General features: G+C 37.0%; 1 protein-coding gene across 4 annotated transcripts in view; it reads right to left on the bottom strand.

The window, feature by feature from the left end:
- RASSF8 (Ras association domain family member 8) overlaps positions 1-14336 on the bottom strand; it is a 118818-nt gene that overhangs the window by 11328 nt on the left and 93154 nt on the right. For 2 of the 4 annotated variants that reach the window (XM_046669532.1, XM_046669520.1), the window contains one exon: positions 6758-6925. In XM_046669532.1, coding sequence (XP_046525488.1) covers positions 6758-6860 — 103 coding nt within the window. In that variant the 5' untranslated portion in view covers positions 6861-6925. Of the gene's footprint in view, positions 1-6757; positions 6952-14336 lie in introns of all 4 variants that reach the window. The other 2 variants (XM_046669522.1, XM_046669512.1) reach the window with 1 other exon arrangement.

Here is a 14336-nt window from a genome sequence, read left to right on the forward strand (position 1 = left end):
GCAAACTTAACTACTTGGCCATGGGGCTGGCCCCTCAACCATTTTTGCATTGCAACCATTTTTTCACAATTTGAGTAAATTGCTCCTTAGAGCCAACAAACAAATCATGATTTAAAAGTCATATCTTATTTATTCAACAAATATATACTGAACACCAAATATTTGTCAGAAATAGTGTCAGGCCCTGGGGATATAGATTCTATTAAACACCTTGATCATCAACCCTCTTTTTAAGTTTTAGTTTTAACTGACATTGATGGCTACTGTACATTGTTCAAAAGAATGTGAGAGAGAGCAGGTATTAATCACTTAGAAATTCAGTGCTTACATATCCTGTTTCTGGACATATTGGAAGGAATGCCAGTAACACTGAAGTTATTCTTTATCTATGGAGAATAAACTATCCTACCCCACTGAACTTTTCCAATAACAGAAGCTTTGCTCCTTGAGCTATAACCATTTTGAGTCTCATGCAGACTCTAGTGAACATAACTAATCCTTTCCATGACGACTTAGAATTCTTACAACAAATACTGATTTCTGTAACAGAACTTACATTGTATCATTTTATAGTCTGTTAAATGCTTTTGATGCTTTTATAAATATAAATATACATAACATACAAGCATACAATATATATAATATACATAATCTTAATTTGTTCTGTGAGTTAAGCAGTATAGGTATTATGATTCTCAACTTATCAGTGAAGAAATCAAAGCTTAAAGAATTTAAAGCAATTCCCCAATGATATACAGCTATTCTGCAAATTTATCAGTGAATTTTCTACAAGTCCTCTGTGTAGCTATTAAGATAACTCTTACCATATATATATATATAGTTGTATATTCTAGTTGCTGGTCCTTCTGGTTGTGCTATGTGGGACACTGCCTCAGCATGGCCTGATGAGCAGTGCCATGTCCGTGCCCAGGATCCTAACTGGTGAACCCTGGTCTGCCAAAGCAGAGTGCGCGAACTTAACCACTCAGCCATGGGGCCGGCCCCACTACTGAGGATTATTTCTTGTTTCAATGTAATTCAATCAGTAGTCTTATTTTCTAACAGTTGTCCATTGATATTATAGGGGGTATAAAGAAGACAGTGTAATAGTAGTTAAGAGCAGGGTTCTTGAATCAGGCTACTGATTTGAATCCCAGTACCCTCCTTACTAGCTATATGAGCTTAGGCAAGTTATTTCACAGCTCTGTGCCTCAGCTTGATCATCTGTAAAGTAGGGATAATAACAGTGCCTTCCTCATAAGATTGTTGTGAGAATTAACTGATGTGGAAAATTTAATCTGTAATCCAGTAAATAAAAAATGAAATTTTACAATTATGAAGGATTATGAAGAGTGAAGTTTTTTTTTTTAAGCTCATCTATAGGTACAGAGAAAGCATTGCTTATAGTGTTTACTTCTAGGAGGTAGGATCGTGAGTGATTCTCTGACTTTCTGTGATTTTCTCAATTACAAAACAGTCTACAATGAATAGTATTACTTTGTAAACAGGCAGAAAATCCATCAATCTGTAAACTTTTAAAATTGATAATTTATACATGAAATTAAGAGTTACATGTGACAATATAAAATAAATTCTTTCCCTTATTTTCTAAAGGATCATATAATTTTAGAGATGGATGGGACATTAGGTGGTCCCCTAGTTCAGTATGTAATTAACAGGAAAAAATTTTTAAAAATTCATCCATTTATTCACAAATGTGTATTACTGTGTACCACATGCTAGACAAGACAGAATAAGCAATAACAAAATAGTGGCAGGCAACAGACAATATACAAATAAATGAATGTAGGTCTACCATCCATTATCCAATAACTTGAAGGTCAGATATGCTGAAAATTCAGAATTTTTTGGATTTTAGAAAGGTAGCAGAGTGCTATCCGGGAGGTCTGTAATCAAACATATTAAAATTTCAAAGTAAAATGTATCAAAGTTCATACCAAATGGAATAAATATAGATTAAGAACAGCCTTGCAACAAATCAGATCAGTTTTTACCACCAAATGAGTTCAAGCCATGTCAGGTATGGCTAACAAAGGAAGTGTGAAAAACTTTAGGCTTTTAAAACTTTTTAGATTTCAAAATGTGGATAAAATTGTGGCCTATATGTAATATTGTCAGGTGGAGTAAGTGCTATAGAGAAAAACAGAGTATGGCAGGTAGGGAGTATGAGTGTGCGTGCATGCGTGTGTGCAGTGCGCATGGCCATGTGCTCAGGGAGGGCTCTGTGATAAGATGACATTTAAGCAGAGATCCAAAGGAGTGAATTTTGAAGCTATGTGGGTGCAGAGTATTCTCAGCAGAGAGAAGAACAGAGTGTTTGGGATGTTTAAGAGGGGACAATCAAAACCGAGTGCTAGGAAATGAGGTCAGAACAGTGAAGGGGTAAAATAGGGATTCATTTAGGGCCCTGAAGACCACTGTATGGACTTAGGAATTTTCTGAGTCAGGAAACCACTGAGAGGTTTTGAGAAGAGGAGTGATATGATGCAACATATTTTAAAAGTATTACTTTAAAAGAAATCTGTTGGAACCAGGCTAGAGGGGCCCAGAACGACGCAGGGAGATGAGTTGGAAGGCCACTACAAAAATCTAAGTGAGAAATGACGGCTTACATGGAGGTGCTAAGAGTGGTTGTTGAGAGAAGCAACAAGATTCTGGATGTATATTGAAGTAGTACAGGTAGGATTTGTTGATAGATTGGTTGTAAGGAATTAGAGCAAGAAAAGAATCAAAGATCATACAAAGGTTTTAGATCTAATCAATTGGAAAAAAAAAGTTTTCATTTGCTGAGATTAGAAGGAGGAAATTTGAGGCTGGGCAGTAGTTGGGACACAGAGCTTGGGTTTTGCCATTTTAAGTCTGAGATACCAATCAGTCAGCTTCTAGAATTGTGCTGTCTTCTCAATAGCCACTAGCCACATTTAAATTTTAATTAAAAATTCATTTCCTCAGTTATACTAGCCACATTTCAGTTACTCAATTGCTACACGTGGCTAGTGGCTACCATACCGGACAGCACAGATAGAGAATGTTTCTCTCCTTGCAGAAAGTTCTACTGGGCAGCAGTGTCCTGGAAACTATGATTTAATGAATACCTACTTTAGGCAAAGCGATGGTGTACGAAAGATAAACAAGCAGGTCCCCTACTTTGGAGGGACTTCAGGAAAAGAGAAAGAAGTGTTAACAAATACTAAAACTAGGGTTTAGCAAAAAATGTGCTTGAAAACTGATTTGGTTGGGCAAACTATATGAAACACGGTTCCTTAGGAAGAGCCCATTCCACTTTGGGTCGCGGCCCCAATCAATTTGTTTCTGTTAAATGCTAGCTCTGGCCACAGTTGATGGAGAAATGGGAATAAGATCACAAGAATTGGGAACAAAATTCTCAGTCTTTCGTACTTTAAATGACACGAGGCACCAAAGCAGTGTGAATCAGAGAACCTCCTCAGACGCCTTCATTTCCTCCCCCTCCTCTCTAATCTTTCGTTAGCTGTATGTTACATTCTAAGCTCCTTGAGGGCAGAAATACATTCTTTTCATATTTCTGGTTTAGGATATTGTAAAAGCAAATGCATTTTCTTGACTATAACTTGGGACAGATGATCTGTCAATGGCTTTCTGTTTCATACACAGATTTGAGAAGCAGTTTGAACTCTGAAATAATGGCATTTCTGGGATAGTTTATGGGAGAAATAAGGTAGAATATTTAAAACTAGGAATGTCTCAGAAAGCCTGGGATGCACAGTGATCAAAGACACAGTGCACTCCTGCTGGGCAGTTTAACCACTTCATGCCAATTACGAGTTTCAATCATGATGTCACTTTTAGTTATTCTTATAATTTGAGAATGTGTTCTATTTCCACCTAAATACAACCTGTTCAGGTAGTCAAATATCAGAGTAGAAAGTATTTCTTTCTATACTATTAGATACACTCAACATCTTTTATCAAATTATGTTCTGTCTTTAGCTCTTTTCTAATTTGATTTGACTGATTAGTAGCACTGAGTCAGGAAATGTTAGCTGTCATACATATTCGCAGATTGCCAACTCATGTACATATTTTTACTTTTATTTTTTATTGTTTTTGTGTGTGTGGAAGAAGATTGGCCCTGAGCTAACATCTGTTGCCAATCTTCCTCTTTTGCTTGAGGAATATTGTTGCTTAGCTAACAGCCGTGCCAATCTTCCTCTATTTTATGTGCGATGCCACCAGAGCATGGCTTGATGAGCGGTGTGTAGGTCCACACCCAGGATCCAAACCCTGGGCCACCGAAGCATAGTGCACAAACTTAACCACTACAGCACCAGGCTAACCCCCATATTTTTATATTTTGATGGTTTTCTGAAAGTAATTTTACCTAATCAGGAAAACTCAATACTCCCTCAGCAAGAATAGATAGATAGATAGATAGATAGATAGATAGATAGATAGATAGACAGATAGATAGACAGATAGATAGATATAGTGCCCCCATGAGGCAAATATGTGAACTTAAACCCAAGAAGCTAGTCTACAAGCTGCTTCACTATATATTTTTTAGAAACCTCTGCAGTTTTGCTCAGTCAGTCCATACTCTGAAAATAATATAGCTAAAGTTTTACTGTGTTAAGGCACAGAAATTCTGGGGTTTTTTGTTACAGCAGAAATTTTCTCTAATTAATAAACTCTCCATTATTTCTTATAGTAGAAATAAGGACAAAATACTATAAAATTTTCATTTAGCATTTAGACTCTGAATACCAATCACTCTCATTACAAGACAGATAAATATTTAAGTATGTATCAGAAGCAGATTGAATTTGATGCTGAGAAAATCTTAAGGCACAACAAAAGCAAGGATCACAGGCCCTCGGCTGCTTGCCAGCTGCCTCATCTCTCAGATGAATTCTGAGTTCAATGAAGTATTTATGATACAGAGAAAGAGTTGTTTCCAAGTTTGGAGAAATATCATAAAACATTTGTATTCAAGTTGTCAATTTTTCAAAACAGGTCTGGACTGAGTTATTGAGGAAGGAAAAATGGGAAACAGATTCAGTTAAAACTTTTCAGCTTGTTCACAAACAAGCACACTCAGTCCAAATGGATAAACACACACCTGGTACATCTGAGAATTTTCCCCTTGAAACTCTGGGTAGAAAATGTGGTTACCACGTGGACAGACACAGCCTGCTGCACGCCTCAACTACCGTGACTTTTGTAAATACTACTCATTGTTTTCACTCGTCTGTTTGTTTGGCTGCTGCCCATGGCTTGATTCTCAGATAGAACAAAGTGGGGTTTGATGCATGCTAATTCTAGTTTTCATGAAGGAGGAAAAAAAAAAAAAAGCTGAATATATTAATTCAAATAAATTATGTGAGACTTTTAAAAGGGACAATTACTAAATAAGTTGGCTGCAAAGAATATGAAGTAAAATTAAATGCCTTAATTTTCCCCTCTTTAATAATTAAACTTAAGTCCATAAGTATATTAGTCTCAAATGCAAGAAAATTTCATTGGATGTGAAAGCCTAGGATTTTCAGCATTATTTTACTGTAGGACTGTGTTATTCAGTATTTAAGGAAAAAAATCAAAAGATGTCAGAATTAAACGAGTGCCTCTATCTTTGTATTGGGCTGTCAACTTCTAACAGTGCATCTGTCACAATGCGGGTGCCATGGTGACAGCGTGACTTGTTTCAATCCTGAGCTAACCTGACATGCTTCCAATACAAACTAGCATGACATAAAACAAACTTTTGATAAGGAGCTCAAAGACAAAGAGGCCCTGAGCACCTAGCACGGCGCTGAACACACAGTTTCCTCTTAATACATGTTTGCTAAATGATGGATTTAAGATGCAAATATAAACTTTAACCCACATTACTGGCTTTACTGATGCAGGTGTTTATGCCTTCACCATGTTCCAAAAGGATTTAAGGCAACTAAAAAACAGAAAATACGATAAAGATAAACTGAGAAATAAGAAGAAAGTTGCAACAGGGTAGGTCAATAAGACGTAGCTAGAAAACATATACCTAACAATTTCATCTTCACTCTGTAATAAGATTTAAAAAGTACACGTGAGGGGCCAGCCCCGTGGCCGAGTGGTTAAGCTTGTGTGCTCTACTTCGGTGGCCCAGGGTTTCGCTGGTTTGGATTCTGGGCGCAGACATGGCACCGCTCATCAAGCCATGCTGAGGCAGCATCCCACATGCCACAACTAGAAGGCCCCACAACTAAAATATGCAACTATGTACTGGGGGGATTTGGGGAGAAAAAGCTTAAAAAAAGAAAAAAAGAAAAAGATTGGCAACAGTTTTTAGCTCAGGTGCCAATCTTTAAAAAAAAGTACATGTGACCTTTTTAAAGAAAAATGATGTTATTCAATTCGTTGCATTTTCTTTTCTAAAAGTATTCAGAATAAACAGTAAATAGGATTTTTCCTAATGAGGGGTCTGGGAAGTAGGAATCTATGTTTTGGCTCAAGAACATTTTTGGTTCCAGAAATCATTGTTTAGCATACTACACCACGAGAGAAGACAGTGCAGACTCTAGATTCAGTAAAATTGGGGGAAGCCGGAGAAGAAGAGTCCTCACAGATTCACCTCCTCAAAGGGCACAGTAAAAGTGTGCCTGTGGCAGGTATCATGGAACCAATGAGCAAAACCAACTAGAGAGCTATGTTTAAAACAAACAAATAGCAACAGAAAGCATAAACCACTTCATCTCAGCCACCCAGAGGGTTCACTTACCTATCGCTTGAGCTAAGGCTATTACAACCTCCTGGCAAGTGGTGACTTCGGTGACTCCACACACAATCCTCTGGACTCCATCCACCCATACTTTAAGTTCCATGGTGCACCAGCCAGTCACCCAAGGGCCCTGAGACTGGTCATCAAGGTTTCAGGTCATGTCTCTGGCTATGGAAACATGGAGAAGGCAGAGTCTGTGTAGTCAGCGAAAAAGAGGAAAAAGCATTTTTAACAAAATGAATCTTAACATTTCTTCTAGGAAGTCAATATTACACAAAACAGATTTTAATATATCATAATCATACTACCATTAATAAGCATGTGCTTACTTATTTTACAGAACTGAGTTCAGCAGCATGAATGCAACGATAGCCACCTATCTTAACACTGTTTCACACTGCTACAATTTTCATAATTATAGTTTTAATCAGAGTCACTCTCCATTGGGCAAAGAAATCTTATTTACTTGGCCAACCCCTACTGCTCAAGATACAAGCTGTTTCTTTCTTTCCTTTTTTTGGTGTGTGTGTGTGAAGAAGACTGGCTCTGAGCTAACATCCCTTGCCAATTCTCCTCTTCCTGCCTGAGGAAGATTGGCCCCGAGCTAACATCCGACGCCTATCCTCCTCTTTTTGCTTGAGGGAGACTGTCGCTGAGCCAACATCTGTGCCAGTCTTCCTCGACTCTGTAAATGGGACACCACCACAGTATGGCCCGATGAGCGGTGTGCAGGTCTGTGCCAGGGATCCAAACCCATGAACCGTGGGCCACTAAGTGGAGTGTGAGAACTTAATCACTATGCCACCAGGCCAGCTCCTGTTTCTTTCTTTTTTAAAAAAATTATTTCGTTAGGATCACTTCTGAGGTTGAAAGAACAAAAAAAGTTTCTGTCATTTTAGGATTCATCAATAATTGCACCAGTTTCCACAGCCTTGCAGCATCTGTAAAGGAATCTTCATAATCCTTGCATTCCTTTGTTGAATATATCACTTGCCTCCCTCTCTCCCCCAAAGGACCCACAGTATTGTCTTCACCCTGAAACTCTAACCCCAAACAGAGCACAAGGCACAGGTGTGCAGAAAATGTTAGTTAAGGAAATGAGTTCTTTTGATGTCTGACAACTTCCCCAAGTATGAACTGCTTGTTCTTTTCTCATTTATTTAACTGGGGTTTGATAATTTTCTCAAATTGTAAGAGTCATTGTAATTCTATAAACCTTAACCTTTTGTTATATTGCTGTGTTTCCCCCATGTTTGTTTTTTTGTTTAGCTGCATTATATGCCAAGAAGAAATTTCTACATTCTCATATAGTCAGACCAAATGCAGTGATTTCTTTTATTGATTAGAATGTTATTATTAGTCTGCTAAAATCAATTACACATAATTCGTTTCCCTGGGGGTTTTTAAAATCTCAACTCTTCCTGTGTTAAATCTTTAATCAGTCTGTGATTTGTCTGTCCATTGTCCTGTGATCTTCCTATTTCTTTGTTGTTTAAAAAAAAGAATGTCAAAGTTTATAAGATGCATTGATTTAATTAAAAAGAACAATTTAACTTTGTTTAAAGGTTTACAATAGAATTGGTGTTTCAGGATTAATGACTTATTAAAAAGCTTATTTAAAACACACTAAAAAATTTTCTTGTAAACTAGTATTTACTACAAACAGTAACTTAGTCCTCGTACATTCTCTTAAAGGTCCTAAGACAGTTCTAGGCCAACTGGTCACCTGGGTGGATGAGTTAGAACACGTGTGAGGTGAAGGAGAATAAATCTAAGTACCTCCTCCAGAGAAGGTACAAAACTACTTCTGTCATCCTGAGAACAAGAGAAAGGACTGGCTGAATGTTAATTTCCCAGGGTGCTGCTTCAGCTCTCTGCCTATGCTGCAGTACCACAATGGTTTCATTAAACCCCCTATATGACCAGAGAAAGGGCCATTTGCCTATGACAAGCTGATTCTCATAACTGTGTTCCTCAGTTATCAAGTCCCATGAGACATAAAAGTTTCTGGGGGAAAAAAGAGATCCAAGAAAGTACCTCAATATAATGAAGGCCATATATGACAAACTCGCAGCCAACATCATACTCAGTGGTGAAAAACTGAAAGCCATTCCTCTGATAACAGGAACAAGACAAGTGTGCCCACTCTTGCCACTCTTATTCAACACAGTACTGGAAGTTATAGCTAGAGCAATTAGGCAAGAAAAATAAATAAAAGGAATCCAAATTGGAGGAGGTAAAACTCTTACTGTTTGCAGATCACGATTCTACATACAGAAAACCCTCAAGAATCTACCAAAAACCTATTAGAAATAATCAACAACTACAGCAAAGTTGCAGGGTACAAAATCAACATGCAAAAATCAGTTGCATTTCTATACATTAATAACGAACTAGCAGAAAGAGAAGTCAAGAACACAATGCCATTTACAATCACAAGAAAAAGAATAAAATATCTAGGAATAAATTTAACCAAGGAGGTGAAAGACCTATACACTGAAAACTATAAGACATTATTGAAAGAAATCAAAGAAGACATAAACAAGTGGAAAGATATTCCATGCTCATGGACTGGAAGAACAAGCATAAAATGTCCATATTACCTAAGGCAATCTTCAGATTCAAGGCAATCCTAATCAGAATCCCAATAACATTCTTCATGGCAATAGAACAAAGAATCCTAAAATTTATATGGAACAACAAAAGACCCCGAATAGCTAAAACAATCCTGAGAGAAAAGATGAAAGTTAGAGGTATCACACCCCTGAACTCAAATTATACCAGAAAGCTATAGTAATCAAAACAGCATGGTACTAGCAGTAAAACAGACACACAGATCAATGGAACAGAATTGAGAGCCCAGAAATAAAACCATACATGTATGGACAACTAATCTTTGACAAAGGAGCCAGGAACATACAACGGAGAAAAGAAAGTCTCTTCAATAAATGCTGTTGGAAAACAGGACAGCCACATGCAAAAGAATGAAAGTAGATCATTACCTTACACTATACACAAAAATTAACTAAAATGGATTAAAGACTTGAAGATAAGACTTGAAACTATAAAACTTCTAGAAGAAAATATAGGCAGAACACTCTTTGACATCAGTCTTAGCAGTATCTTTTCAAATACCATGTCTCCTCAGGCAAGGGAAACAAAGGAAAAAATAAACAAATGGGACTACATCAGACTAAGAAGCTTCTGCATGGCAAAGGAAACCATGAACAAAATGAAAAGACAACCCACCAACTAGGAGAAAATATTTGCAAATCATATATCCAACATGGGTTTAATTTTCAAAACATACAAGAATGCATACAGCTGAACAACAAAAAAAACAAACAACCCAATCAAAAAATGGGCAAAAGATCTGAACAGACATTTTCCCAAAGAAGACATACAGATGGCCAACAGGCACATGAAAAGATGTTCAACATCACTAATTACTAGGGAAATGCAAATCAGAACTACAAAGAGATATCACCTCACACCCATCAGACTGGCTATAATTAATGACAAGAAATAACAAGTGTTGGAGAGGATGTGGAGAAAAGGGAACCCTCATACACTGCTGGTGGGAATGCGAACTGGCGCAGCCACTATGGAAAACATTACAGAGATTTCTAAAAAAATTAAAAATAGAAATACCATAAAATCCAGCACGACTGGGTATTTATCCAAAGAACATGAAATCAACAATTCAAAGAGATTTATGCATCCTATGTTCATCACCGTGCTATCTACAATAGCCAAGACGTGGAAGCAACCCAAGTGCCCATAAATGGACAAATGGATAAAGAAGATGTGGTATATACATATGACGCAATATAACTCAGCCATAAAAAAAGACAAAATCATGCCATTTGCAACAACATGGATGGATGTTGAAGGTATTATGCTAAGTGACCTAAACCAGACAGAAAGACAAACACCATAGGATTTCACTCATGTGGAAGATAAACAAACACATGGATAAAGAGAATAGATTAGCGGTTATCAGCGGGGAAGGGAATGGGGGGAGGGTGAAAGGGGTGAAGGGGCCAGATAAAGCCTAGACTGTTGGTGGTGAACACGATGCAGTCTATACAGAAACTGATATATAATAACGTACACCTGAAACTATACAATGTTATAAGCCAACATGACCTCAATAAAATAATTAAATTAAAAAAAAAGTTTCTGGGGGAAAAAAGGGTTCCAAAGTCTGAGAAATGTAAGAAATCCAGTAAATAAAGTTAAACAAATTCCTTTACAGCTAGACTTCTCTGAGCCTTTAATAGGCTGGTGAGCACTCAAAACTTGAAATAAGGTTTATATGCTACTGTCCCCAATCCATTTAGAGAATATTTAAGGAAAGGAAACAGAAGAGTTCTGCCTTAAAACAAAATTTGTTTCCTCCTCTGCTAGGCGCTCTATTTACTAAAAATAGAATTATGTATTATTCTTCCTTGGGATAAAATTTAAAATTAAAAAATGGTCAAACATTAACATATTGTGTTAAATAATACATTAAAATTAAATTATCTTATTAAAATAAAAAAAACTCAGCAGAATTAAAATCTATTTAGTACCTAGTCCCTTATTTTCCATTAAAAGATATTAAACTTGGGAAACCTAACAAGAAAGACGGCAGATCTCATTAGAAGCCTCCCTCTCCCTAAAGAAATCTGTCATTTAAAGGAAACTGGTGTGGCTCATTTTTAAGTTTTATAAGGTTTTAGTTCACCACCACATATTTTCCTATCTGAATTATCACTGTCTCACCTCAAACTTTTAAACATTAAGAGAATACAAATGAACATAAAACATGTGTACATCTGCTGAATATTACAGAGTTAGTAATGCTGTGGGAAAACGCTGAGCATAATACTGCTTAGTTAATATAAACTTGCAGAGCTTTTATCCTCTTGATCAGAGACTTCCACAATGGCTTATCCCAGCGAAGACGAGTGTCTTCTATGTTTTCGTTTCAACACCACTGATAATATCTTTCAAACTGAATCCTTAAGGAGGGTAGGAAATGTCTTGATGCGTCAGATCAATGAACCATGTCGTCCAAAATTTTATTTCTAGGAGGGCCACCGCTTTTAGAATTTGGCTTCTGTCAAGTTTGGGACAGTCCTGACAATCATCCCTAGCTTCCCTAAAAATCGTGGTGTTAGTCTTGAGAGTCATTGGAAAAAGCTGTCTGTCGTCCTAGAAGAAGCCCCTGGTACTCCCTTCTAGGAGTTGCAAGTCTGTTCTTTCCTTCATACCCTCCACAGTCCATTTCCTGTAGCTCTGCTCCCAGTCCCAGAACTAGACTAGAGGGAAAAAGGGAAGTCCTACACTGTAGGTGCCTATGGTGGGTTGGTCTTCGTTGGAACTAAGGATTCAGGAAGCAAAAGGGCTTTGGCATCTCAATTGGAATTTGGAACAAATTTTTCCATGGAAACAGTGATGGAGGTAGAAGTAAGGTTCTACTGCACGGGTATTAATACAGTTTAGTTACTGTTTCATTATGAGGTCTATATTCAAATCACTATTATTTTAATAGTTTTTATAATAAAGAACTAGGTTTATTAGTAACAAACTACTGGGGAACAAGTATTCTTTAGCTAAGAATATTTATTATTTTAAAAGCCTACTGGAATTAAGCATCTGCATTTGTGGAGACATATTCTCCCAAGACCAGAGCTTTAAGAAAGCAATTACAGTCAATCTTCATTATTCGTGGATTCCTTATTTGTGAATTTACCCACTCGCTAAAATTTATTTGTAACCCCAAATAAACACTTGTGGCATTTTCATGGTCATTTACAGACATGTATACAGCAGTGAAAAATCTGAGTTGTCTGACCTACACATTCCCAGTTGAGGCCTGACAAAGGTGATGCTCTGCCTTCTTGTTTCAGCTTTCACACTGTCAATGTGTCATTTTCTCAGTCTATTTAGTGCCATGTTTGTGCCTTTTTGTAGGTTTTGCTGGTGATTTCACCACTTAAAATGGCCCCCAAGGATTGTGCTGAAGTGCTGTCTAGAGTTCCTAAGTGCAAGAAGGCTATGACGTGACTTATAGACAAAAATACTTGTTGTTAGAGAAGTTTTGTTCAGGCATGAGTTACAGTGCTGTTGCTTGTGAGTTCAATGTTAACGAATCAACAATATATATTAAATACAGTGTCTTTAAACAGAAAAACACATAAACAAGGTGCTACTGATCAGCTGATGAAACCGTTGTGACCAAAGGTTGTCATGATACGAGAATTGACTGCACACTTTTAAATGGTATAACTTCCTTGCGACGGCCACCATCAAGCTGCTGAGCAAATTCCATTACTCCCTGGACACTAGACACAAGCATACAGGTGGCTTACTGGCAAGTTTCACACCTCTTTCATTGCTAGTTTTGCTCAAGATCTGAGCTTATTGCACATTACATTCTTTGTAAAAACAGTATACAGATAAACTGGGTTATACTAAAATCTTCACAGACTACCTACTTTAATTAAATGCAGTACTGCTGCTAGCCACTACTTCTTTTGGCCTCCTAAAGAAAGAGATTCAGCGAATGAACACAGTATATTCTGAATAGTACTTACTAGAACTACTAATAATCAGATAATAAAATTCTCCTTTGTATATAAAACTGTAAAAAAATAAAAAATGGAGTTTAGATTATCTCATGCTAAAACTAACTTGATGTGGGAATTAAATGAAGTTATGCAGAACAACTGTTACTGACTAAAGAAATTTAACTTTTTAATATTCAAATGATTACTGAGGTAAGGAAAAAATGTCTGCAAGTACACCTCCTGCCTGTGGAGATGGGAAAGGAACCAAAGATGAAAAACAACCTGGGGAACACGACAGGATGAGCACAATGTAGGAGAGAGAGAATGATACACAGTAGGAAGCAAGGGAGCAGGTAAGGAAACAGAACTTGGAGGAGACAGGTAACAGTTTTAGGAAAATGGCCTCAGATGCCAGTCAGAGATTTCCTGCCCCTGAACTGCTGTCTTCAGGGGAGGCACGTTTTCGACACTCTGGTTCTGTATTTTGGAAACTCAGTTAAACCTAAGTTGCTTTTAGCAAACCCATTATTTTGCAATAATACAGTTCTGCAAATGGTGTCCAGAAAGTGAGTTGTTATAAAAAGGTACACAATGTTAAAAGTGGGTGTTAAGGAAGATGACCTTAGCAATATAAATAAGTACCTCCCCAAAATGAACTCTTGAGAACAGCAGTCCTGTGAGATGCACCATAGGGAAATAAGGTTACAGAGTTCAACAATTTTGGGAAACACTTCATAACATGATACTTTTTTATTAAAAAAATAAACTTTTAAAATGAATGTAACTAGTAACTTTACTTTTTCATTTAGCATCAAATTCAGCGCTACAAGAGCCAATATCTTCAGTTGATTTTCTTATTCAAAGCCCATCTTCAGATAGCTTATTGACAATTGTATTTTTCTAAGTCATAGATAATGTTAAACCAATATCCACAACTTTGAAATGGAGACTTCTCCCATACCTACCTTGAGGTATTGACCAACAGTTCATAAAACAGTTTCAAAAACTTTTTGGGAATACAA

Source organism: Equus quagga, chromosome 1 (assembly GCF_021613505.1).
Source record: "Equus quagga isolate Etosha38 chromosome 1, UCLA_HA_Equagga_1.0, whole genome shotgun sequence".
Classification (NCBI taxonomy): domain Eukaryota; kingdom Metazoa; phylum Chordata; class Mammalia; order Perissodactyla; family Equidae; genus Equus; species Equus quagga.